At 39.5% G+C, this 27,874-nt stretch overlaps 1 protein-coding gene across 3 annotated transcripts in view; it reads right to left on the bottom strand.

Moving 5' to 3' along the window:
- The window catches only part of LOC128743631 (sex-lethal homolog), a 395,363-nt gene that overhangs the window by 164,180 nt on the left and 203,309 nt on the right, over window positions 1–27,874 (bottom strand). For 2 of the 3 annotated variants that reach the window (XM_053840243.1, XM_053840244.1), the window contains exons 4-5: window positions 13,991–14,280; window positions 13,770–13,933 (exon numbers count right to left, since the gene is read on the bottom strand). In XM_053840243.1, the coding sequence (XP_053696218.1) occupies window positions 13,770–13,933; window positions 13,991–14,280 (454 nt within the window). Of the gene's footprint in view, window positions 1–10,397; window positions 10,614–13,769; window positions 13,934–13,990; window positions 14,281–27,874 lie in introns of those variants that run through there. The other variant, XM_053840245.1, reaches the window with a different exon arrangement.

The following is a 27,874-nucleotide window of genomic DNA, read 5'->3' as shown; positions in this document are numbered from 1 at the left end:
GACTGCAGTATCTCAAAAAGGGGAGATCTGGTTTGCGTCGCCGATCAGAGTAACTAGGTTCATAAACCTAGTCATGTTTGATTGGCACATGTCTCGCTCCAGCTACCGGCCTGTCACTTCCTCAATAAGTGATAGGTAAGCTTGAAGTGTATAGTAAAATAATAAAACGGGGCATACCACAACAATCCAAAATAATGGACGCAGTGGTAAGAGTTCCCAACAGAGGAGAAGAAGAAACTGGTTCGCAGTTTACAGATACAACTTGTTTTTACAGGACAGGTCAGTAATAACTAAAGCGAGGATACCATTTTCAAGCTTGAATGATACTTATAAGCTGTTGCTATCCAATGAAGCAATAGCGCACGTAATACAAGCCGTAAGTAGGTCAGTGAAGTTCTCCGACAATGGACTTTGTTGATTTAGAGTTACAAATAATACACCCCCAAGTTGGTCGCACCAGCTTTGTTGGATGAGTTATCCAACATACAGATAAAAAGTTATTTTCATTGAAAATAATTTTACAAACAAAAACCCGGATTTCAATGAATTTTTATCTAAAAATAGTGGAACCCATCTGCCGTCAACAATCCCAAATCTATCAACAGCAAGAGACTTACTATGCAGCGGTGTTCGATTTTTACTACGCTTTATCCATCACCTATACTACCGCTACTCGCATAACAGTCCCATTTTCTATGGAATTTCCTATATAAATGGGACTGTTATGCGAGTAGCGGCAGTATACACAACGAGTAATCGAGGTTTGGTCGATTACCCGATTAATCACAGACGATTAATCGTGTCGAATAACAATTGATAAAAAAATATTCGATTACTCGTTAATCGATTAACTGAGAAAATCGGACATCACTAACTGCCAGTCAGGCATATAATGAAAGTACACTTCAGTCCTGTATTCAGGATACATCAACAACTTCGGTATACGCAGCCTGCAAAAAATGCGGTATTTCGTGGTCCACAATTCGATACCGCATGAGTGGAAAGTGGCAGAAAAGCACAACACGGGGTCCCGGAACGGTACTTTCCCAATAAGAAGAGAACAGTATTGTTGCCTGGCTCATTGAAATGCAACGACGCGGTTTTCCAGTACAGCGCCGTACTTTGTTGTACAAAGTGAAGGGTTTTCTACATGAAAACCCCCGTGATACTCCATTAAAAAACAATTGTCCTGGCAAATTCCATATTGTATAAAATATTCACATTTTTGTTAACATTCGTATCCAGCTTTTTACGCGCTATAATGGCGGACGCTATAAATTGTGTTCGTAATATGTGAACAATCTTTTTTACAACTCTGCATATACATCAAAACTGGACACTCTTCTCCTGTACGGCAGTGTTGCTCTTTCTTTCGTTTACGCAAAAGAAGGAAGGCAATAGTTTTGTTTACATTTCGCACAGTTTTGCTTTCCTTCTTTGACGTAAACGAAAGAAAGAGCACGGTAGTGTTGCAAGAGAAGAGTGTCAGATTTGATGTATGCAGAGTTGTCAAAAAGACTGTTCGCATATTACGAACACAATTTATAGCGGCCACACGGAGAATAAAAATGTAGTTTCAACCATATTTATGGTTGTTTTACGCACAAACAAAAATTTCGTTTTGTTTCAAACTGAAATATATGATTGAAATGAAAATATTTATTGTTATATCAATCTTAACTTCAAATTTGAAAATACTTTACTTTTAATTCAAAACTGTTATTTTCTTGATTCAAACAGAATTGCGTTTTGAAACAACAATATTTTCAGGTTGTTATAAAAATATTTTTTTGAGGCTTAAAGCAACAATAATTTTGTTTGAAACAAACTGGAGCTTTTTCGCTCCGTGCACCATTATAGCGCGTAAAAAGCTGGATACGTTAGGCAGGAAATGGTTCTCGTGTTTCATGACCCGTCATACTCCTGAAGCTGTGATATCAGCTGTTGTTTTGATCTTTTTTCTAGAAAATCAATTGCGTAACTATTGAGAAAGTAATGAGGGCGTTAAAGAAAGGGTTAAATATCCGGTTGCAATACTGGTACGATGCAATTTTATATTAAAAAGATGACTAATTCAGTAAAATAGATTACCCAGTACATATATCATGTTTTGCGACACTTTTTCAGCAGGGTGGCTGTGGGGTATACGAATGGCAGTCTGTTGTGAACATACCTTAGTTGTTATCGAAGACAACTGAATAAGCTACCTTTGTCTCATACACAATGTACGCATGGTGTCAATTGACAGTTAGTGAGATTGCACTCACACCAATGCACTCGTACGGTCGGAGACGAACGAGAACCCTATCCTTCGTGCATCGTCCTCTTTCTTTCGCAGACCATCGCCGAGGTAAGTCGTGGTTCGATCAGCTCTGGTGTGTCGGGTGATTTCCCGGCGGCATGTGTAGTGATGTCCGAAATATTCAATTATTCGATTACCGATTAATCGGCGAGCGTTGTCTGCACTAATCGATTAATTCAACTATTCGTGCTAGTGGTATTCGATTAGAAATATTCGAATATTTTTTTAATTAATTCGATTAATCGAACGATTATGAACGATTAGCGGCCATTATTCGGGGATTATTCGCATTCATATTATTTCCTTTGAACTATTTGATTAATTCAACTACTCGTGCTGGCAGTATTCGATTAAAAATTATTCGAATATTTTTATAATTATTCGATTAGTTGAATTAATCGAACGATTAACGGACATCACTAGGCATGTGGACCGAACTCCACATTTGGCGACCGTGACAGTTCAATTTACCCATTTTGCCACCTGGAGGTAGGTTAGCTGCCAAAAAAAATCACTTTGATCATCGGAAAATACCTAAATTTACGAGCACATTTAGCGCCAGCGGAGCAAAATGGCGCATTTTTTCCCCTCATTGTCAACTGAGCACCAGGAGCATCATTTCAAAGGGAAGTTTTTTTTCTTTGTTTCCTGTTACAAGTAGTGCATCGCGTGTTGGGATAACCGCGTAGAGAATGTAGCAGTGTGTGTATGTGTTGTCGAGATGACCACATTCTGCGATTGTGTAGCATAAAAAAATCAGAGGGGTTGTGTACAAGACACGACCGCATATATAGGTGACGCAGGACTACGTAAGTGTCTTTATAGTGATAGTAGCATGTATTCATGCTTGTAATCATTCGATTCTTCATGTATACACGCTATATGCAACATATATAAATGCTACATGCGTTATATGAAACATTTATCAATGCAGTAACATTGCATACGTTCAATTCTCAAAAGATTGTACATTTGAAAACAATTTAACAAAATCTAGAACACAAACTATTGCTTTCCTGTAGAGATGGTCGGGTTTCATATTTCCCATGCCCGAACCGACCCGAGCCCGAAAATTTTTTTGCTGTCAAACCCGGACCCGACCCGAACCCGAATTTTTATTTTCTGTCAAACCCGAGCCCGACCCGAACCCGAAATTTTATTTTCAGTCAAACCCGAACCCGACCCGAACCCGGATTTATTTTTTTCGCTAAGCCCGAACCCGACTTGAACCCGAATTTTTTTTTTCTGCTAAACCAAAACCCGGTTCGAACCCGAATTTTTATATTATGTTAAATTTGATCCCGCCCTGAACTTGAAATTTATATTAATTTTTATAAAACTCACACCTCGATTTAAATCTCGGAAGTTTTCTTTTCGTATTCTATATAACGTTCGAGCTCTAATATTCATTTGAAATTATAGGTTTTTATCACCCTTCTATTTCTTTTGGAACTGAATTGAAAATTCTAAAAAATTAAAGTATACACTAGAATCGTTTCTTTTACTTTTCGCGGGAATATCTCTTAAGTTTTCTGTGAAATCTGTAAAAAGCGAAAAGAAAAATTTACATGAAATATTATTTTGAAATACTTGGATCTTGTTTCATTATGTACACCGGTATCTAATAGCCGAAAGCTAGTTCTTAGTCTAAAGCACTAGCACCCTAGTTTAAAGGTAGCAAACATAAAAGGGATTGATTTTAACACTAAACATATCGACTTCACTCTACAAATATTCGCGAGAAGACCAGAAATCCCGCGATCCCCCTTCCCGGCAGAGCTGCCATAAATACAGATATTTGTGCATGCATAAATTTGGGACTACCGTTTTCTCCGGAGTATTTTATTTTCTCGATCTAATTTTTAAAAAACATAAATAGTTTATAAAGTTCTTTAAAATTCAGGAACATTAGTTAGAGCCAGAAATCACAGCTACTGAAATAATTGATGGGTCCCAAATTTATGCATGCACAAATATCTGTATTTGTGGCAGCTCTGCTTCATGGTATGTTCAGTGTTCCTGAACAGTTCAGACAACTAAACTTACAACTATTCCGAGGCACGAAACTTTTTGGAAATCGGAGTAGAAACCAATAATTTATGATAGCCGACAATTTTAGTCTTCTGTCAGTCCACCCTATCACTAGTTTGGGCGCAGTTATGACATGATCCAACTAACGAATTCTGGTGAATTCTGGAATATATAACTTTTGGTCTAAACTCGATCTAAAACTGAAAACACTAAACCGTCTAAAATGCAACCAGTCCAGTGTAGCTGATATCTGAGTCATGCTAAATATCATTAAAGTGGAGATGGTTCGGTTTCTCATTACCCAAACCCGAAACCTGGACTTATTTTTTTCGCTAAGCCCGAACCCGACCCGAACCCGAATATTTTTTTTTGGCCAAACCCGAACCCGACCCGAACCCGACACCTGGTAAAAGTGTCAAACCCGAACCCGACCCGAACCCGACGGGTTCGGGTTTTTTTCGGGTTTCGGGTCTGAAAACCCGAGACCCGACCATCTCTACTTTCCTGCTACCTTACTGAAATTAAAGATTGTTTTTATTACCCATGGTTCCCCACGTTGAAGGAATTTTACCAATTCAATCCTATTTGATCAACAGCACATCTTTTCACTACACTTCTAATGGAACGACAAGCATGCGTATTCATACAGAGTCGTATTATAACCGAACACTACAGCTGTAGTACATTTTTCCAACACAGATATCAAATTCGCCGAGGTTTAATCGTCTCGCAGTAAAGAATTTGCGAGATAATGTTGCGGACCCATCCTCCCGTTTATACAAACAAGAACATGACGATCCGTTTGACGAAACCTGTAGTTCTTGGGAAATTGCAATCGTTGAAGCTAAAAACATTGGAAAATTAATAGAAACTGAAATACAAGTCGCTACTGCTAAGGATGAAACCTTAAAGCAGGTAACCATAGCTCTTAAATCGGAAGTTTGGTCCAAACCTCTGAGCAAATTCAAATGTATAGCAGAGGATTTATCGGTTCGTAACGGAATTGTCATGAAAAGAGTTTGCGCTGTAATTCCAGAACGGAAAAGAATACTAGACATAGCTCATACTGGACACTTCATGGCTGCAAAACTAAAAAATATCCTGCGTGAACGGGTTTGGTGGCCAGGTATGACAGTTGATGCTGAGCAGTGGGTAGAAGGCGGCCAGGCATGCGCTACAACTGGGAAACCGGAGAAGCCTACACCGATGAGACGTTCGTTTGCTTCAAAGACAGCCTGGGAAACAATCGCACTAGATTTCAATGGCCCGTACGCAAAATTGGGCGGATTCTAGTGATCGTAGATTATAGATCTCGCTATTTGATTGCGAAGCCAATCCAGTCCACAGGGTTTGACACGTTAAAAATTAAAATTTTTTTGAAACGATGGTTCTACAATTGATGAAGGGACGGTAGGGGAAAGAAATGAAAATTTTTGGTGAAGGAGAGAAGAGCGGAAGGGAGGCGGAGAGGGATATTCGTAGCTACGCTTGACAAGTAGCCATTTTGACTCCTACCTTTTGTCCAATGCTGGAAGGTGCATGAGTCGAACCAAGCTATAATCTGAGATTATAACCGGATTTGAACCCACAGCACCCGCCAGGGCATATGGTTCGCTGGTACTTGTACCTTTGAACCATAGAGGCGCTGGACAAAAGGAGACCGCAAAATCCACTTCTCAAGAATAGCGACGCGTTTGGTTGGGTTATCGACACATATTGTGCCCTTCCTACATCTATTGCAGAATTACCACCGAGCGAGAAGTTTAAATCTAACTCGTTTTTACTTTCAGGACGACGACACTATGCCGGTCCTTACGACTTGCAAGGTACTGCAGGTGACATTGTTCGTCTGTCAGCATGTGTTAGCCGCGATTCTCGGCGCGGGTTTTCGAGGGAAGGCCTCGTTCCTATGAAACAGACTAATCTCAAGTTTTTAGTCTTGACCTTGAAATGCGGTCATACATATATATTAATATTTTTTGAAACGATGGTTCTACAATTGATGAAGGGACGGTAGGGGAAAGAAATGAAAATTTTTGGTGAAGGAGAGAAGAGCGGAAGGGAGGGACACAGACACACAGACAAAAGGTAGGAATCAAAATGACTACATGTCAAGCGTAGTTACCAATATCCCCCTCCCCCTTGACTAAAAACTTGAGATTAGTCTACGTTAAAAATTATTTGGAGCGAATATTTGAGAGAGGGATACCCTCAAAATATCAAAACGGCCCCCCATTCAATAGTGAAGACTACCAAATATCGTGGAGAACGAGGTATAGATGCCATTCTCAGTACTCCCCTTTTCCCCCAACAGAATGGCTTGGTCGAGGGTTACATGAAGCTTGTCAATAAGACTGTGGCAACGGCCATTTCCACTGGTACTAATTATGTCAAGGAACTGCAAGCGACAGTGGAAGCACACAATGCAGCAGCCCACAGCGTGACCAAAGTGCCTCCTGAGGAAGTGATAATGAGTCGGAAGATTCGATGTCGATTACCATGACTACTCAGTGCGAGAGATCGTCGTATCAAATTACTAGGTAAAAAAATATGAGGATGCCCGCCGAGGTGCAAGAAAATGTCGTGGTAATCCAGAAGATCTCGTAATAATCGAAAGCACAACTCGGGTAAAACGAGATAAGAGGGTTGACTCGAAGAAGTTTACCATAACAGAGGAAGATAATGACTCTGTGTGACGATGAAGTCGTTCAACTCGAGATCGGGAAACACCTGCACATCTAAAGGATTATGTGCGGATTTACGAGATTGAAGCATTAGATCAAAGACGCTCGAGATTAATTAAATATTAATCTTTTGCTCTTTGTTTATTCCCTAAATATATTAGTTTATGGTGCATAATAAATAAATATCTTTTTTTGAAAAGAGGGAAGATGTGGGGCACGCGTATGGCAGTCTGTTGTGAACATACCTTAGTTGTTATCGAATACAACTGAATAAGCTACCTTTGTATCATATACAATGTACGCATGGTGTCAATTGACAGTTAGTGAGATTACACTCACACCAATGCACTCGTACGGTCGGAGACGAACGAGAAACCTATCCTTCGTGCAACGTCCTTTTTCTTTCGCAGACCATCGCCGAGGTAAGTCGTGGTTCGATCAGCTCTGGTGTGTCGGGTGATTTCCCGGCGGCATGTGGACCGAACTCCACAGTGGCCAAAATAGGAACACAGAGTGGCGAATGCTAGTACAATATGGCCAAAATAGGAACCCACCAGAGATTTTTCATTCGATAAAAATTAAAACAAAAAAGTATATTTTCCTCACAATTTTCCCCATCAACTAATACAGTATGAAGATCACAGCGGGAATTACCTATTGATGATATTAATCTTATTTAGTTTAGTCGGTTTTGATGGAACAGGATCAATAACTTTGAATGTTTGACAAACTATGGCCAAAACTGGTGCTTTTACCCTATATGTTTTTAAGATGCTGCGGTTGTTCAGTTCAGTTCTGCATGCAGAACACACGAGTAAAACTTTACCCAGAGCAAACGCTTCTCTCATGCCACGCAGAGCTGCCATAAATACAAATATTTGTGCATGCATAAATTTGGGAACCTACCGTTTTCTCCGGAGTATTTAATTTTCTCGATCTAATCTTTTAAATAACATAAATAGTTTATGGACTACTTTAAAATTCAGGAACATAAGTAGAGCCAGAAATCACAGCAACTGAAATAATTGATGGGTCCCAAATTTATGTATGCACAAATATCTGTATTTGTGGCAGCTCTGATGCCACGTACCTTAACGTCACAGCAATGCTGGTTTATATGCATATTCGCTATGTAAGCACAAATAGACCTCTTGTACTCTCATGGAACTGCCATATGGAAAGTTTGTGAAGATTTGGTGCAAAGTTTTGTCTATCCTTTTCACTCTTTAACAACCCTGTGTACAGATTTCACAAATAGAACAAACTTGGGAAGGTGGCAGCACGGTTTCGCGCACATAGCGAATAAGCTTCGCAAAAACCACAGCGCATTCGCGATGACGGCGCCGCAGTGGAGACATCTACATAAGTTTCGAGTTTGCGTGAAGTGAAATGTAAACAAACGGTGCTTTGAACGTGCAATATTTGTGAGCTTGTTTTAAATAGTTCGAGTCACTATACCGTGAAATATAAGTCGAAAAACGGATAACCGCCATCATTATTATTTTTTTTTCATACACATAGTTTTCAACATTTTTAAATAATAGTTTCTGGCGCATTGAAAAGTCTTGTATACAATGGATACACAAGAGGTAGGTAAACTTTGATAAATAAAATGCAGCGAAAATTTAAAAAAAATCAGCAAGTCTTACCCGCATTATAAAAATAGTGGTTGTATCTTATATCACAACTGCACTAATGTTTGTTTTTATCTTTATACAACAGGAACCAGCCGCACAAAATTTCACCTTCCCAGAGAAAATGGATGCCATTTCTAATCCAGATTTAATGGAAAACGATCTACCAAACAAATCGTTCAAACTAAATAGGACTGTGTGTTCTGTGCCAAGTTGCAAATCGCGATATGGCCAAGCAGTATCTTTTCACAGTTTTCCCAAAAAAGACGACAAACGATGGAAAATATGGATTCAGCTGCTGAAACTGAAATACGAGCCAACATGGACAGCCAGAGTTTGCAGTATACATTTCAGCATTTCGAACTTCATAAGCCCATGTAATTATTCAATTAACTAAAGTGCTTTTATTTTTTACAATGTAGTTCCTTTTTAGCCACACATCGTTCGTCTGGGAGAATGTTATTGAGAAGCTCTGCCGTTCCAGACATAAATTTGCCGCTGTCACCTCGAAGCGCCGCGCGGCAAAAGCTGTCTGGCGAACGAGCTGCTAGAATTGCAAAACGCGAACAGGTAAAAATTATACCAAGTTATAACGATTGTACGATGGATGTCGACGAGAATGCCAATTTGCTTTCGACGATTAAGGAACAAATTACAGCAGACGCTGCAATACAGGTTGACACCATGGAAATGGATAAACTATTACAAGGACGTCGAAGAAGCATGGCAATTGTATTCAAAACGGATGCCGAATTAAATTCCTGGACAGGCTTGAATTCCATTAAAATGTTGGACACAATCGAAGAATCCATCCGGTCATTTTCTTCTTACAAGAAAAGCAGTTACTCCACAGTTACCTTACGAGAACGTATTGTAATTGTTTTCTTAAAGTTAAAAACTAATTTGTCATTCGTATGTATGGGATCGCTTTTCAATTTACATTATCAAACCGTGTCGCAAACTTTCTTTGGGACGCTTCCTTGGATCAGATCAGTTTGTAAAGTACTTGTGTATTGGCCTTCCCAAACACAAATTAAAAAAAACATGCCACACTATTTCCGACCGAAGTACGAGGACGTAGTAGCAGTTTTAGATTGCACGGAAATCGCAATTAAGAAACCTGCTTGCTTGCATTGCCGTATCAATGCCTACTCTCACTACAAAGGAAAAGAAACAATCAAATATCTTTTAGCTGTAACCCCTGGAGGAACCATTTCCTTCGTCAGTCATGGATATGGCGGGAGATGCTCTGATAAACAAATTGTGGTACAGGAAAATTTGCTGGATAAAGTTAAAATAGGAGAAGCGATCATGACTGACAAAGGCTTCTTAATAGATGAAGAATGCCAGAAAAGGGGAGTCAAATTGGTTAGGCCGCCATTTCTTAGAGCACCTGTAGTTCAGCTAAGCCAGATTGACGCTGCAGAAAATGTATCAATTGCTGCTGCGCGAGTGCACGTGGAGCGCGCGATTCAAAGAGTAAGGCAATTTAGCATTCTCAATGACAAAATAGATGCGAATTTACTTCCTGTTCTCGACGACATTGTACTTATCGCATGTGGAATTACTAATGTTTCAAAACCTATTCTAGCAAATGAACGATTTTGAGGAAGGAGCTTAAAGTTCTATTAATAAAACAAAACTGTTTAAAATATTTTTTTTTATTCAACAACAATAGAAAAGAAACAACCTGGCATATGCTCATTTTTTAAAAAATCTTTTGGTTTTTAACCAAAATTACTCACTAAAGCTAAACATTTAGGCTCTGAATTAGGAGATGACGATTTAAGACAGGTCAAATCCGTCGTCAATAACTGTTTCCACTCCTACCAGCAGCAGGTGGTTGGCCTGGTAAACTCGCTCACCCTCAGTTATGAGCCTGGTTCCTCCTGCAGCATATCCGACAATGTCTGCCAGTTATATTTTTATGACTATTTCTTCACTAGCATCCATCGAAAAAGCCTGCAATATGCAATATTCGGAAGCAAATTAAAACTAGTTCTTAAAATTATTTCATTAGGCGTATCACGTTTTTGGCTTAATTAAACATTCTACAGTCCACAAAAAATAACCTGAGCAGAAGAATTTCATTTTTTACTATATTTTTTTGTAGTAGAAGCTTGTTGTTTTTTTAGCAGCTTGCTAAAATACTTCGAATATCGATGAAAAAATCCACTTGTTATTTAAACAAAACCCGTTTTTTTCACTAAAAGAGACTCACAAATAATGAAGCTTTGAATTAATGCTTACCATTTGTCCAACAAAATACTAAAAATTACACAAAATCTTATTTTAAAACAGGTCAACTTTTTTACGTTTGTTTACGTTTCAACTTCACGCACACGAACTGTCAAACGCGGTGCCGTCATAGCGAATTGGTTCGATATCATTTATATCGTTATTGCATTCGCAGCATTGTTTTTTCTCCATTACGTTGCGTGCGTTATTGCGGTCTCTCACACAATGATGCACACCCCAGGTAACCAATAAGCATTTCCAATGCAATTTAAAAGCAAGCCAATAAGCATTTAAGTTGCCTTAAATGCTACTTAAATGCTATTTTGGCAAAATATGCGGCTACTTTACTGCTAGCCCTCTTATAGTGCTGACAATGCTTATTTGCAGCTAGTTACCAACAAGAAGAATTTAAATAGAATCGTGGATGCCAATTTACAACAGTTATGCAGTCAAAAAGCTGATAAACAACAACCTGCAGTATAAAACGCCAGGGATGCTAATAAACGACTGATTTACTGCTTATTTTAATGCTTATTGGTTACCTGGGACTCTTCAAATCAGGTTGAAATAGTACTCTCTATTTTGACGCTCCCTGAAAGTCAAAGCCGTACTGTGGAATGGACTGTGCAATGTATTGCTCGCCGGTTTTCAAATTTTCAAGTTTCAAATTTTCAAAGTTAGATCAACCTAATAGTTTATAATAAATTGTACTGATTCTTTATAGTTCAGTTCGACTAATACAAGATAAATCCACCTAAACTAACTTGACAAAAATAGTTTAAAATGTTTGTAAGCGTTGCGAGTGTAAAATTGATTTTGTAACTCAATGTTATTGTAAACTGCGTATTTTCGTAGTTACCCTGATGAAGAGGAAATAAATCCTTGAAACGTTGGCCTAGAAAGCAAATAAAAAAGTTCACTAGTAACCCGATGACCAAAACGCCATCGTTAAAACCAGAATTAGTATTGTGAATGCAGCTGTACCTGGATTAATCCAGACAAAACAAAACAGCAACATTGCAGTTGTCACTCTTTCTCTTTCTCACTCACAGCATTTGCATTGTCGCACTTTTTGTGCCAGTCGCACTTTTAGACTGCGGTGATAAAGTTTGTCAAAAAAGTCACTCTACAATATATGCGCCAACATAGGGGTGCATATTGTATACGCGCGGTTATCGGTTAACAGTAACTCCGACACGACAAACCGCGGATCGCAGCATGCGCTGCCAACTATACGGATCAAAGCATGATAGGCAATTCCTTCATAGAATTGGCCTCTTTTCCCACTGGGCTACCAACGAAGTAAGACGGGATTTGATAAACTCCCTGCGCTACCTGACAAAACCGCACATTCTCAATTCTAGAATAACTAAAATCTGTATTTACATAATTCAATAATAACAATTATTAAATTAAATTTAGGTGTCCAGCAGACTACAATGTCAGCATAATCGTTAAGATTAGGGCACCTCAGCCGTGGAACGTTAAAGGCACATCTATCAGCAAAATCCGTTCAGAATTAACTGAGTTACTACCGGTCAAGATCTTTATTTTTTGTATCACTATCATTTTTATTTTAGCATCATGCCACCATATTAAAGTAAGACATAGTCCTAGGTCAAAAAGATAATTCCTGTGTGCCTACCAGGTAATACGACCGCCGGTCCTACATCGGGCTGCCAAGAGTGCCAATAATAAATTATGGCTTCTCATCCATGGAATATTATTGAATATAGGCTTTAGCCACTATTCTTCAAATGAGTCCAATGAACGATAAAAAAATTAAACGGTTATTTCAAATAGTAGAAGCAATAATTTTCTATAATAAAAAAATCTTCGTTTTTTACGTTTTTCAGGTATACGATTTTTCAGCCTTATGTTTTATTCAGTTATTTGATTTCAGCCTTTGTAGTTTTTAGTTGTTCGATTTTCAGCCTTATGATTTTCTACCTTTCGTACGAGATCCCATATTTTCTATCATTGTAGGATACTCACGAGACATCGATATTAATGTCAACAACATTATACATATATGATCAAAAGGTTGTATAAATTATTTTAATTTAAAAATTTATCATTTCATGTATGATCTCTTCTCTGGAACAATCTGAACACCTGATGCATGGGTTTTTTTAAAAAGCCGAAGACGTTGATTTTTAACTCCTATTTTCACCCTATCGTTTTTTCGATGACTATTATATTTAAAAGAAAGTTAAAATAAATACAACCACTTTGAATTGCAGCATTCTGTCAACTTGAACACATTTCCAGTTCAATATAAGTGCCAAAGATTTTTTTGCAACATTTAATGTATGGTACGGAACTAGTTCTTCAGCCTACTTCTATTTTTGGTCTACCCTTTGTTCTCCATATCCTGGAGAAAAACTATCACTAATTCTCACCAATATACCTAGAGATATACATTTGTCTAGCACATTTGTTTCATGGTGACAAATTGGTTCTTAAGGGCCATATACCACGAAAACAGGGTATGCCCAATAATTAGAAGCATGCTGAAATACCATCTCATGCGCTACATAATAACCATTTGCCTTTAATGAATTTTTGTAGGTAAACTTTATTTTTTAAATAACTTAATTACAAAAAGGTATTATTTCACTAAAATATTTTTAGTTTTGATATAAAACATGTAAGCTATGTTAACTGAAGTTTCGAATAAAATTCAATGAAAAATGTAAAAAGCTCTTAAATAAATTTAAAAAAATAATATTGGAACAGAAAAACAACAGCTTAAATTGATGTTGAGATGGGGATGTAAATAAAATTATATTTTACTTATCCGTAATGAGGGATAACTGTATGCAACTATAATGTTTCTATAATTAAATTAATAGGGATTATTACGCATTCGTACTCTACCTCGATTATTGTGTACGACTGAGTTATACGAAGGAACGTAGAGCGCTGCCTTGGCTCGACCATGGTCTTCAGCAACCCGGACGTTCAGGGGTTGTGTGCCACCCTGTGGTATTACATTGTTTAAAGCCGATATCGCTTCTTGTGCTTCCTCTCGCTTATTGAACCTTAAAAAGAAGATACATTCAAATGTAAACATTGTATGTTGTATTATAGATACTAACCGTACAAATGCTACACCTCTTGGATGCCCAGTCAGTTTATCTCTCAGGATGTTTTTTTGCACTATAGTACCATATTTACCAAATATAATGTCTAACTGTTCATCAGTTATCGTCCTTGGTAGATTTGTGATGTAGAGATTTGTTTCTTTAATTTCTTCGCTTTGTGGTCGTGCATATGAAACCTTGAGTCGCTTGTTTCGTACTGTGTAACCATTTAAACACCTAATAGCGCGTTGTGCTGTTTCTTCGGTGAGAAAATTTATGAAACCAAATCCATAACTGTAACCTGTCTGAAAATTAATAGTGAAGATACATAATTGTTTTAGTTAGATAGTGCAAATTATACGGTATAAATTATTAAAGCTTTAATTCTTGCAAAACTACAAGGTACAGCCCTAAGACTAATACGAAAGGGTGACGTGTCACTATGCTTCGTTACATTGATAACATATTTTGCTCGATGAAGTATTACTTTATGTTAGATCATTAGATCAAAGACTAATGCAAACTGCATTTCTGGCATGCAGGGATGCCAGGTGATTTTTTGAAGTCTTCACGAATCAAGGAAAAATGTCTTCATTTGTCTTCTTTCGGCTTTTCGCTCATTTAAATTGCATGGTGAAGACATGTCTTCACATGTCTTCAAGCGAAAACATTTCACTTTTTTGTAACCAAAATTTCTTCAAAATGAAGACATGTCTTCACTTCTGGCATGTGTATGTTTATCAGTACAGTAATGTTCCGATTTGTCAGCTTCCGATTTTGTCTACTCCCGATTTATCAGCTTTTTATCCCGATTTTGTCAGCCTATAAATCTTGTTTAACTTTTGCGCTATTAAGCATGTTTAATAAAACTTTTCAGTCTGCATAAAACTTCCAAGGAACAAAACGGCAGCACTTAAAAGAGCAGGTGTGGTAGCATCCGATGCTGAATAAGTGAATTTACTGAAGTACGTGTTGTTTAAACGTCATATCCAATATTTTTTAGCTTCTAATCTGCATCTATATGTTGTTATATAAGTGTGAAATGAGAGTCGAATAATCGTTGTGCAAACTTATCAGCCAAGACCCAAGAACAATTATGGAGTAAACGTGGAATAAGCATTGCGCAAACATATCAGCAGCATTACAGAGAGCAAATGTGGAATAATAGTGGAATAAGGGTAGAATGAGAGTTGCGCTAACGTATCAGCAGCATTGCTGCAAGCAAGTGCAGAATAAAAGTGGAATAACAGTGGAATAAATATTGCACAAACGAATCTGCAGCACTGCTGAGAGCAAGTGTGGAGTAAGAGTAGAATAACATTGGAATAAATGTAGCGCAAACGTATCAGCAGCATTGCTGCAAGAAAGTGTGGAATAAAAGCTGAATGAAAGTTGCCCAAATGCATCGCTGCATTGCTAAAAGGAATTGTGAAATATGAGCCGAATAATCGTTGTACAAATGTATCAGTAGCACCACTAAAAGCAGGTGTGGAATAAAAAGTGCTTGATGGCAGCCAATAACACCAATAACCTAAATAACATTTTACACTTTACACTTTATAATTTATACTTTAAATTAATATTAGTTCCATTTTATTTATTTATTTATTTATTCATAGATTGAAAATATAAAAAAATATGGTAGGTAAATGGTTGGATAATGCGTAAAACAGACCCCATTGTGGTCCCTAGCCTCTTATCTAGCAACTCCTACCCTTACCTCCGCGTGGTACGAGCCGAAATACGAGCAACCTTAGCGGAGATCGGGCAACTAACCCCGGTGGAAACTAAGGTCGTGTACCAACAGGGGAGGAGGCACAGTGTGTCTCGACACTGCAAGATGGCAGCCTCATCACGAGACACGGTAGCGTAAGCCCTAGTACGGCTACCTATCTAAACCCAAAAAACTAACAAGAGTCAAGAAATATCTTCTCGGAATATTCGGTATGAACCAAGGCGACGAAATAAGGACCTGGAATGGAGACTTGGTATCTGGAATTGCAGATCGCTAAACTTCGTTGCTGGCGACAGGGTGCTGCTCTATCAGCTAGAACCCCGAAAGTTTGGCATCGTGGCATTGCAGGAGATCTGTCGCAAAGGCGAGAAGGTGTGGAGGATCCGTGGCGGAAAAGCCCAATTTTTCCAGAGTGGTGGAGCGACCAACGAGCTGGGAACGGGTTTCGTAGTGTTGGACAAAATGCAGGATCGCGTAATGGACTGGAAAGCGATCAACGAGAGGATGTGCGTGTTGACGATAAAAGGCCGTTTCTTCAACTATACCATCACAAACGTGCATTGTCCACACGAAGGTAGACCCGACGACGAGAAGGAAGCGTTCTATGCGCAGCTGGAGGCAACGTACGACAGCTGCTCACGACGGGATGTCAAGATCGTCATCGGGGATATGAACGCCCAAGTCGGCCGGGAAGCAATGTATAGACCGGTGATCGGGCCACATAGCCTGCACACCGACACGAACGATAATGGCCAGCGATGCATCAGCTTTGCGGCTTCCCGAGGTTTGGTGATCAAAAGCACCTTCTTTCCCCACAAGGCCACCTGGAGATCACCTGACCATCGAACCTCGAACCAAATTGACCATATTCTCAACGAGGGCCGATCTTTCTCGAACATCACCAACGTAACGCTCCCTACGGAGTGCGGATATTAACTCGGACCACTACCTAGTAGCAGTACATGTGCGCTCAAAACTATCGACGGTTTAAAACTCACGACAAAGTCGCCTTCCTCGGCTAAACATTTGGCAACTAGACAACCCGTGAACTGCCGAAAACTACGCGCGCGTACTGGATGAAGCTCTGCCTTCTTCTGTGGAGCTAGATGCTTCGAACCTCGAAAACGGATGGAGTAGGATACGCTCGGCCGTCAACGAGGCAAACGCGATGCTAGGTGTGGAAACCTCGAGTGCACGAAATGATTGGTTTGACGGGGAAGCCCAGAAGCGATAGAGAGGAAAAAAACTACAAGGTATACAGCCCTAAGGGTTGTACGAATGGGTGACGTAGGACTATATCAGATCATTAGATCAAAGACTATTGTAAACTGCATTTCTGGCATATGTATGTTTATAAGAATCTGTGAGTGCCATTGTTTAAGTGAATGTTTAAAAGAGAAAAGCAAAATATCCAGATTCAATTCTTCGTTAAATGCAATCGTGGCTTTGAAAATACGTGGACGGGGGTTCATAAGCACAACGCTTGCAACCATTGAGACATAAAAGATTTCTTTTAAAAATGACTTATGTGCAACATAAAGATTGAAATATTGATGTATGACCTCCAGAATATTGTATTAAATATGAATATGCGTAGCCTGACATGTTTCAATAATCTTACTTTTACTCGCTTGGGACATTAAATCCAAAGCACGTTCATCGCAAATCTGACGTGCCATTCGAATGTCCTTCTCTTTTGACATGAATGGCAACGGGCACGTAAGTTAAAGGCGTCGATTCACTGTCTTTTGCTCCGAGAAGGTTTTACTAGTTTACTTTCACAGCTTTCCGCTTGTTACAATGCAGAAAATATGGCAAATACGCAAAAATTTCTGTTTTATTTATATGAGAGCTCTAATCCTCCTACCACAGGGGTGAGGGGTCTCAAACCATCATAAAATAAATTCATGCCTCCATAAACTCCCACATGCCAAATTTGGATCCATTTGCTTGATTAGTTCTCGAGTTATGAGGAAATTTGTTTTTCATTTGTATAGGACCCCCCTCTTAAAAGGCGAAGAGGTCTCAGTACACCATACAAAAAAATCTTGCCTCCATAAACCCCCACATGCCAGATCTGGTTCCATTTGGTTGATTAGTTCTCGAGTTTTGAGGAAATTTGTGTTTCGTTTGTATAGGACCCCCCCCCCCCCCTTTTACACCATAAAATTGCTGGTCATTTTATCTTTCCAACGACATATAAATTGTTCAGTTTCGTTCAGTAGTTTAATAGTTATTAGCATTTGAAATCTTGGAATGAAATCTTGGAAAATGTACGTTACACTTCAATTTTCGTTTTCACAAAGTGCTACCCAGTCCCAGATAGTAAACAAAGTCCTACGTCAAAAGAGCTTGGGAAAACTATCTGAGCATATCCACGAGAGAGAATTTGGTCAAGTATCGACGAGCGAGGAATGAGTTAACCACGATCCTGAGGAGGAAAAAACGCCAAAAGGAAGACAGAGATCATGAGGAGCTAGAACAACTATTCCGGGTTAATGACACCCGCAAGTTTTACGAGAAGGTGAACCAAACTCGCAAGGCCCACACACCAAAAACTGACATGTGTAGGAACGAGGGAGGAGAATTAATCACAAACGAGCGCGAGGTGGTGGACAGGTGGAAGCAGTTCTTCGATGAGCACCTCAACGGCGATTTAGCAGCAGGAGACGCAATGGAAGTTAACCTCGGAGTACCTACAAACGACAACAGCGTACCGCCGGAAAGGACCGACTCTCGGCTGAACTCTACAAAAATGGCCAAGAACCGCTAGCAACGGTACTTCACCGGCTGATTTCAAGGATTTGGGAAGAAGAGAAACTACCGGAGGAGTGGATGGAAGGCGTAGCCTGTCCCATCTACAAAAAGGTGCACCGGCTGCTGTGTTATCTAACTCATAACGCACCCCTATTTCCGAAATTCTAACATCTCTCATGCTTTTATTTTCTGAGTAAACATGTAATTTCTTATGTTAAATAGTTGATATTTGGAAGCTCTATTCGAATTTATGATCAATTAAACGAAAAACCATAAAGTTTGTGAGTTACCAGACCCTCCCCCGTATATATCGTATATTCATTATGAGTCAGGTAACACAGTAGACTGCTGTAACTACCGCGGCATTACGCTGGTCAACGCCGCCTACAAGCTGCTCTCCCAGATTTTGACGCGAACAGCTATGGCAGATAATGCACGAGTACGGTTTTCCGGACAAACTGACGCGGCTGATCAAAGCTACTCTGGAACGAGTGATGTGTTACGTGCGCGTTTCGGGGACACTCTCAAGTCCTTTCGAATCGCGCAGAGGGTTACGGCAAGGAGATGGACTGTCCTGTATGATATTCAATATCGCTATTGAATGTGTGATCCAGCGAGCGGGCATCGAAACAAGAGGAACGATCTTCAGCAAGAGCAGCCAACTCCTAGCCTTTGCAGACGACCTCAATCTAGTAATGGGACATCATTACTAGAAACCGTGGGACGGCGGAGGCAATCTACTAAAAACGGGGCTAGGAGGATAAGGTTATAAATTAATGCGTCGAAAACCAAATATATGGTAGGAAGAGGCTCCAGAGAAAGCAACGTTTGCTTCCCACGGACAGTGGCTATTGATGGTGATGAACTGGAAGTGGTTGATGAGATCGTATATTTGTATCTCTGGTCACCGCCGACAATAATACGAGTAAGGAGATCCAACGACGCATTCAAGCTGGAAATCGAGCCTACTTTTCCCTCCGCAAGACGTTTCGATCTAGGAGCATACGCCGCCGCACAAAGCTGACGATGTACAAAACGCTAATAAGACCGGTAGTCCTCTGCGGACTTAAACGGTAACTTTGCTTACGGAAGACATACGTGCACTTCCGTTTTTGAACGAAAGGTGTTGCAGACTATTTTTGGCGGAGTGCAAACGGAAAGCGGAGTGGAGACGTATGAATCACGAGCTACAGGCACTGCTTGGAGATTCCCATCGTACACCTGGCGAAAATTGGGAGACTACGGTGTGCCGGCCACGTCGCAAGGATACGACTGTGTAGTGAAATCCGTTCTCTTCAAGAGCCCCACCGGCACCAGGAATAGAGGGGCTCAACGTGCACGATGGCTCGACTAGGTTGAAGCCGACTTGCGTGTGTCGAGACGCGCAAGGAATTGGCGACGAGTAGCCCAGGACCGAGTACAATGGAGAGGAATTCTTGATACGGCAAGTGCCACACCGGCTCTCGGCTGAATAAGTAAGTAAAATATAAAAAATTTCCATAACCACTTTTAGCCGCCGCAAATATTTGTTGGTCGTGATAATCTTTTTATTTGTTGTTGTTGTCTGTTAGTGTGTATCTTTCCCTCGGCGTGTCGTTATCTCGCGCGGTACCGATAAGTTTAAGGGGGCATAGTACTTTTTCAACTTAAAAAAATCGATTTTTTTTATTGATTATTTCGAAAGATTAACATTTTGACCATATGTGTCATTTCAATGAATTCCAAAAATTGACAAAGTTACAGCTATTTGTACCGCGCATGTCTGGAGCGATTACACGGCGAATAAAAAGTTCAACATCGTTTTTCTCGAAACCAGGTTTTGAAAGTCGGTACCATTAATATCTCAAGAACGGCTCAAGCAATTCTCATGATTCTTTTTTTGTTTTAAAGCCAACAAAATTATCCGGTGTTTGACCCATCCTTTTTTTGATATTACTATTTTTGTATTTTTTAGAAACGTTTAAAGTCAATTTTTTCGACTAAAAACCTTTCTTTTATGTTTGAATGTCCGCCATTTTGTTATGCGTTCGAGTTTTAAAAAAAGGATGGGTCAAACACGAGATAATTTAATATACTTTCATGTCGTTTTGGAATTTTTCAATTCGGATAAGACCCCCAGCGCCAATCCATGGTACCGCAAATCACGTTTTTTTCGAACGATCATGTTCAAGGAGCCGCAGGGGAGAGGGGAAGAGGTTCACATATGCAAACAAAATTGTAAATATTAGTATAAAGTGCAATGTTTGGAATGCAAAAAACCCGAATCGATTTGCTTTTCGCGTTATCGAGAATAAAATATTTGAAATTAGGCAAAAAATATGGTGTTAAAAGTACTATGCCCCCTTAATAAACTTATCCAAAGACAACCAGCTCTGCTTGACGTTTTGCGAGTTACGTACAATGGATTTGCTCAGTGAGATGAATTCCGTCGGGCTAAAGCCAGACCTATGACAGGAAGCCATGTTTTAGTGACTAGAATCACAGCTCGCTCCCCACACGCTATACACGAAGCTGAAACTAATACATATTTACCAAACTTAAGCTGTTGGGTACGATTCACGAATACTACTTTATCTGAAGCGAAGTTTGTTGTGAGCTCGAAACGAGACGGGCTCAAAATTTGTGTTACAAATGTAGTGATGAAGTTGGAAGGCAAGTAAAACACGTTTGATAGTCAGAACAAGAATAATTTTATTTCCACGGTTCGTTTCTACTCTCCTACTGGATCTCTCTCTAAATGTAGCTTTCTCTCTTAGTATGGCCGTCATGTAAATCAATAATAATATGTTACGTACAGTCGTTACTCAATACGTTACGTTACGTTACATCCCTCCTTTTATTATTAGTCCTGAAATACTGTACCTAACTGAAAGTCTTTCAAATAATCTGGTCTCTTTACTACGCGTTGTGCTCGTTTTTCCACTATCTCTTTCTGTATACCTGGATCTTGTACAATATCTTCTTGCTCATCACAATCTTCGTTCTTATCTAAATTACACATCAGTTTATTGTTTAAGTTTTCTGTTGTTTTGCCCAATGGCTTCAGATGACCTACATTACGATGAAATTACTTCCCAGTTTCATTTGATATGACAGTCTCCTCCTGATCGCTGTAGTATGGTGTATTCTTCAGGACTAAAGGTCGTGGAAAGCTTATTTTCCTTCTGCATTCTCTTAGCTACAACTATATTACCTTCTTTCAGTGTACAGGGTTTGCGCCACGGCGGTGATTTGCGTACTCTGCTTCTTTAAGTTTCTTTTCATGGTCACGATTTCGAATTTCCTCTGCTTACTTATTTCCGATTCTCGAGAAAACAGGAAGTTTATCTCTTAACACTTTCCCGAACATAAGGACCGAAGGGGCAACACCGGTTGTGGAATGTGGAGTAGAGTTATACATCAACACATTTGTTCTTAAATCTCATTTCAGATTGTTCATCTTGCTGACTAATTTGCAACCGCTTCTTAAGAGCTCTATTGGCACGTTCCACTTCCCCATTTGCTTGCGGCCAATATAGTGTCGTTCGACGGACCTCCACTCCATGTTCTTTACAAAATTGTTGCAAAGATTCGCTAATAAATTGAGGACCATTGTCGCATTTCATCGATTCTGCAAAACGATTCATGTAAAGCTTTAATCGTGATGACTCATGACCTCATGACAATCACTTCTATAAATCGACTATAATAGTCAATAAGAACCAACAAATTGTATCCTGTTTCATATGATTTGAATGGTTTTGCGGTAATTGACCATTCACCTCCATTTAATGCATCAAGTACTTCTTTTATTGTTTCATCCTTCTCAGATTCCTTGCGTATCTCTTCAAACGTGATCGCTTGTGGAGCTGTATCATTTGTCAACCAGGAAACATATCTTTCGCTCTCCGCATTTAATTGCACAGGTTCCGAAACAGAAAGCCGAGACAGAGCATCTACAATGTTTGTCACTCCTGGTTCGTAAAAAATTTGGTAATTATATGGGCGAACCAACCAACGGTTGAAAGCCCCATCAAATAGTAAAGAAAAAATAAAATAAATTTGGTAACTAGCTGATTGAAGGCGCAATACCCAGCGCTCTATTCGGGCGCATGGCTTCGACGGGGGGCTAAACAAGAATTCTAGCGGTTTACAATCAGTTATAAGTTTAAATTTGACTCCTTGCAGATAAAAACGAAAGCGATCAACTGCCCACACTAACGCCAAGGCCTCGCGTTCCGTTTGGAAATATTTACGTTCAAGATCGGTCAGTGATTTACTGGCATAGGCAATAATTTTTTTACCACCTTGCTGGTTCTCCTGCAGGAGTACAGCACCTAAAAACTCGACGGACTTGCATCTGCTACGAGAATGGTAGAATCTCGCGGGTCGAAATATTTTTTGATGTTTTGATTCTTTTATTTCTTCAAACGCATTCTGTTGAACCTGTGTCCAATTAAATTTTTTGCCCACTCTCAGCAATTAGAGGATCAGCGCGTAGAGGATCTGTTTTTGTCGCCAAATTCGGGATGAACCTTCCGACTAATATGCCACTATCCACCGGTTTAATTACTTCGTGCGTCATATCATGTCCTAAAAAATCAAGTTTCTGAACGTTGAACTGGCACTTGTTCCAATTTAATAAAACGTTATATTTTTTTTAATCTTTCTAACAGATTATTGAATTCCCGTTGATCATGTTCAGTTTGGGTTTTTCCGAACACAACTGCATCGTCAAGATAAACTATTACTCCTTCCAGTCCGACAACAATAGTGTCCATAATTTTTTGGAAAAGCGTCGGTGCGCAACTGATACCAAACATCAGCCGTTTGTACCTAAATAGCCCGTATTTGGTAATGAACGTTGTAATGTGACGTTAATTTTCCGACAACTCCAGTTGGTGATAGGCCTCTTTAACGTCTAGTTTAGAGAATTTAACGGCTCCCTAGATGCTCCCTAGAAGTTCTTCGATCAACGGAAGTGGGTGCGTTTCTCGGAGAACAGCCATGTTTCTCATGTCGATACATAGTCGTAAACCTACTGATTTTTTTATAACTGGAACAACAGGTGACACCCATGGTGACGGTCCGTTCACTTTTTCGATTATGTCCATGTCAAGTAAATAATTCATATTTTTTGAAACGATGGTTCTACAATTGATGAAGGGACGGTAGGGGAAAGAAATGAAAGTTTTTGGTGAAGGAGGGGAAGAGCGGAAAAGAAAGAGGTGGGGGGGATATTGGTAGCTACGCTTGACAAGTAGTCATTTTGACTTCTACCTTTTGTCCAATGCTGGAAGGTGCATGAGTCGAACCAAGCTATAATCTGAGATTATAGACTATAATCTGAGATTATAGACCGGATTCGAACCCACAACACCCGCCAGGGCATGTGGTTCGCTGGTACTTGTACCTTTGAACCATAGCGTCCTCTAGTCCAGCGCCACTATGGTCACTATGTCAAGCGTAGCTACCAATATCCCTCCCCACCTTTCCTTTCCGCCCTTCGCCTCCTTCACCAAAAATTTTCATTTCTTTCCCCTACCGTCCCTTCATCAATTGTAGAACCATCGTTTCAAAAAATATTAATGTATATGTATGACCGCATTTCAAGGTCAAGGCTAAAAACTTGAGATTAGTCTAAATAATTCAGTTTTTCAAAAGTCATACCCTCCAAGGCTTTTATGTATTGTTTATGAAGCGAGAAAATCTTAATAAACAGCACCTTCACGGTGCCGAATAGGATTCACAGGTGCCAACATGCGTCTACCTACTAAAAACTCTCCTGCTGCCCATTCCTGAACCCCTCCCGGAACTACCGTTAGGTTTTACTTCAGGAGGGAGGACGTGCCTTAGCACTTCGACTTAACCGTTGCGTATATGGGTTCACACAACCCCCTTGTCTCTTCATACTGCCACTACCCTTCACCTAGGACCTGGGCTGCCCTTTCCTTTACTGACCCTAGCTAAGCTATGTCAGGCCCTGTCGTTGCAAACGAGTTAATACAGGAAAAAAATATCCCTCCCACATAGAAGCGAAACCATCAAGGAGTGGAAATTCCTAATGTTGTTTTCCACTCCTGTCGTAAAACACCCGGCACGCACATCTGGCAAGATCGCATCCCAGCGCAGCGTGGGAAAAGTAGAATATGGAAACCGTGGGAAACCACGCTATCATTCTCTCCGCTTTCCACTATTCCAGTACACCGATCGATGCAGCGTGGGAGATAGGATGAACCGCGTGGCAGCTAGGCTAGGTTATAAATAAGCGTGCTAGAATTAAGAAACAGCTGTCTGTAACTTGATAGTAAATAAAGAGGACGTAAGTCCTTTTCTAAAAGTGATTAGTTTTATTTTTCTTCAACTGGCGCCCGAATAGGGACCAGTAGAGTGAAATTAAGTCAAAGTGAAAAGTGCTCAGTGAAACCACTAACAAGAGTCACAACGTTAAAGTTTAGTGAACACTCAGAAAAAAATCCATCCGCATTTGTCACTTCAACGAAATCTAGTCTAACCGTACTTTGCAACCGTACGAGTCAGGTCCCGGAGTATCCAGAACAGCTAACAACTCGTATCTGGAGAAAAGGAAAACTACCGGTCGTACTGGGAGGACAGAAAGTCACACGCTGGTCCCACCTCGACCTAGTTTCAATTGCAACCCGGCAATTGGTCGAGAGCAACAAGACAATAGGACCCGTCAACACTCTGAACACGCGCTTGAAAGGATTTCCAGATTTTCCACTGGAAGAGGATTGGAAACGGAGTCTACGTGTCCCGCATTATCCGTGGCATACCCACGAGATGTTCAAAATTATACTGTAAGTAAAAATCAAAAATCTATTCAGAAAACTAACACAAGTGAAAATCAAGAAACTCATAACTAAAATTTTTTTTCATTGCAAATTAACATTCGTAAAAATTAGATAATCTAAATTAACCAAAGTGAAGTGAATCTGGACGATTTAATAAATTTATTTGAATTAATCTATCTGCAAGAGTCTCAACCAATGGAAGACATCTTAAACAGATTAGCCGCTCTCGAAGCAGCTGCACTGCCGAGACCAGGGCCTAATTATAATGACCCTCCTCTACATTTACAAAAACCGGATGGATCAACAGTCAATCCGGAATCTTTCGAAAAAATTCCAGATTTGGTAAAATATTTACCTATATTTTGTGGCAACGCCAGTAAACTCAGTAGTTGGCTGAATGATGTAGATAGTTGGTACAATTATACCAAACAAATCCAAATCATCCTGTGGAAGCACAAAATAAATTCCACATGATATGTAAAACAATTAGAAGAAAAATAAGGGGCGAAGCAAATGATGCACTAGTAGCATCAAACGTCAACATAAATTGGTTACTAATGAAAAAACTTTAATCACATATTACGGAGAAAATTTAGAGGCTCTCGATTCTCTACTAATCAGCGTACAACAAAAGGGTAGACCCCTAGAGATTTACTGTGACGAAGTCAATAGACTTCAACCAAATAAGAAATGACGAGAGGTTCAATCATCCACAAGCATCAAGTGCACTTATTGAACTTTTAAAACAAAAAGGCCATAGACTCATTTATTAAAGAACTAGATGGAGATATTTCCAGATTCATTAGGAATTATAAGCCCACTTCTCTAGCAGGAGCATACAGCAACTGCATAAATTACCACAATGTCGAGTGCAGAAAAATGATGTCTCATCAAAAGCTGTATCGAAAAATTTCGCACCTAACTTACCTCCAAGAATCACTCCAAGGGCACCACCTCTAGCATTGCGCAGAAAACCATTCATTCACATGCCACACAAACTTATACCAACTCCACAAAAATTCCATCCACGAACTAACCACACACAATAGAGTAGGGTGGGGCATAAGTGCGATGTTTAAAGTTGTCATCAATTTTCGCGACATATAAATAAGGACAACAACAAAATATATTTTAGAGTGATGCAGCTACTCAATGTCTTTACATTCAACTATAAATCATCTGGAATAATAGTGTTATTGAAAATAAATTCTTCATTCTTCTGATCAAGTGCCAATTCGCACTTTTACCCCACTAGCGGGGCAAAAATGCGAATATCGCGGGGCAAAAGTGCAAGGCTCGAATCCATGAAATTAGCACAGCAGTAGCTAACAAAACCATATTATCTTCAATCTGCGGTATGTTTCGGTAAGGTATATTCTCAATTTACACCTTTCCTATTTTGCGCTGGTGTATTGCAGCCTCCGACAGATCGAAACTTTCCCAAACGTTTGTTTTTTGTTTCATCAGCAGAAAAACATTGTTTTCCTTCGACCAACATCTGTAGAGCACACAGTTTTCTGCAAATCTTCCATTTCTAGGACCTGTAATATAGTTCCAAAAGCTGTATATAATTAGCTATACATTTTTGCCTCGCCCATGAATCGCAATTTTGCCTCGTCCGTGAATCACACTTTTACCCCGCTAGGCGATTGACGGGGTTTGATTAAATTATGGAAAAGCGAAATATATTATGTAAACTCTTCACCGTATTTTCAAAACAGATATGCGAGTGATGTAAAACACTGCTACAAATTTTCAACAAGTAATATCTTCCTGTTGATATCGTATTACCTGTATAACAAAAAATTACATCAAAACTGCCCTAAAATAACATTTGCACATAACTCAGCAACTATGCTTCGTAAGCAACCAAAGTTTACGTTAGATTCAAGCTGTCAAAGTAGTCACCCATTAATGCCAATGTAGTCAATTTACTCGGAATCTGCACCGATAAATCATTAAATCGCCCTTTTACCCCTCCTTACTCTATAACAAAGGTAAAACTGTAGTTTCAACCACATTTATGGTTGTTTTACGCACAAACAGAAATTTCATTTTGTTTCAAACCGATATGTATGCTTGAAATGAAAATATTTATTGTTATATCGAAAAATCAATTTGACAATACTTTACTTTTAATTCAAAACTGTTCAAAATTTTCTTGATTCAAATAGAATTTCGTTTTGAAACAAAAATAGTTTTAGATTGTTATAAAAATTTCATTTGAAACAAATTGGAAATTTTTCGCTCTGTGATAGAAACGAAACCTTTCCCAGAACAACCCCGTTGAGAATCGCGGCTATAACGCTGATAAACGAACAGCGTCACGCGCAGTGCCTTACAAGTCGCAAGGACTTGCATAGTGTCGTCGTCCCGTCAGTAAAATGAGTTAGATTCTCGATCCAAGAATTGAACTTTTACCCCGTCAGTAAATCGAGCTTTTGCCCCGCTAGGCGCTTGACGGGGTTTGATTAAATTATGGAAAAGCGAAATATATTTTGTAAATTCTTCTCACCGCAATTTCAAGAGAGATATCTGAGTGATGTAAAACGCTGCTACAATTTGTCAACAAGTAATATCCTCCTGTTGAAATCATATTTGCCGTACAACGAAATA

Source organism: Sabethes cyaneus, chromosome 3 (genome assembly GCF_943734655.1).
Source record: "Sabethes cyaneus chromosome 3, idSabCyanKW18_F2, whole genome shotgun sequence".
In the NCBI taxonomy this organism is placed as follows: domain Eukaryota; kingdom Metazoa; phylum Arthropoda; class Insecta; order Diptera; family Culicidae; genus Sabethes; species Sabethes cyaneus.
Note: the sequence above shows the minus strand (reverse complement) of the source record. Positions and strands in the feature narration are given on the sequence as shown.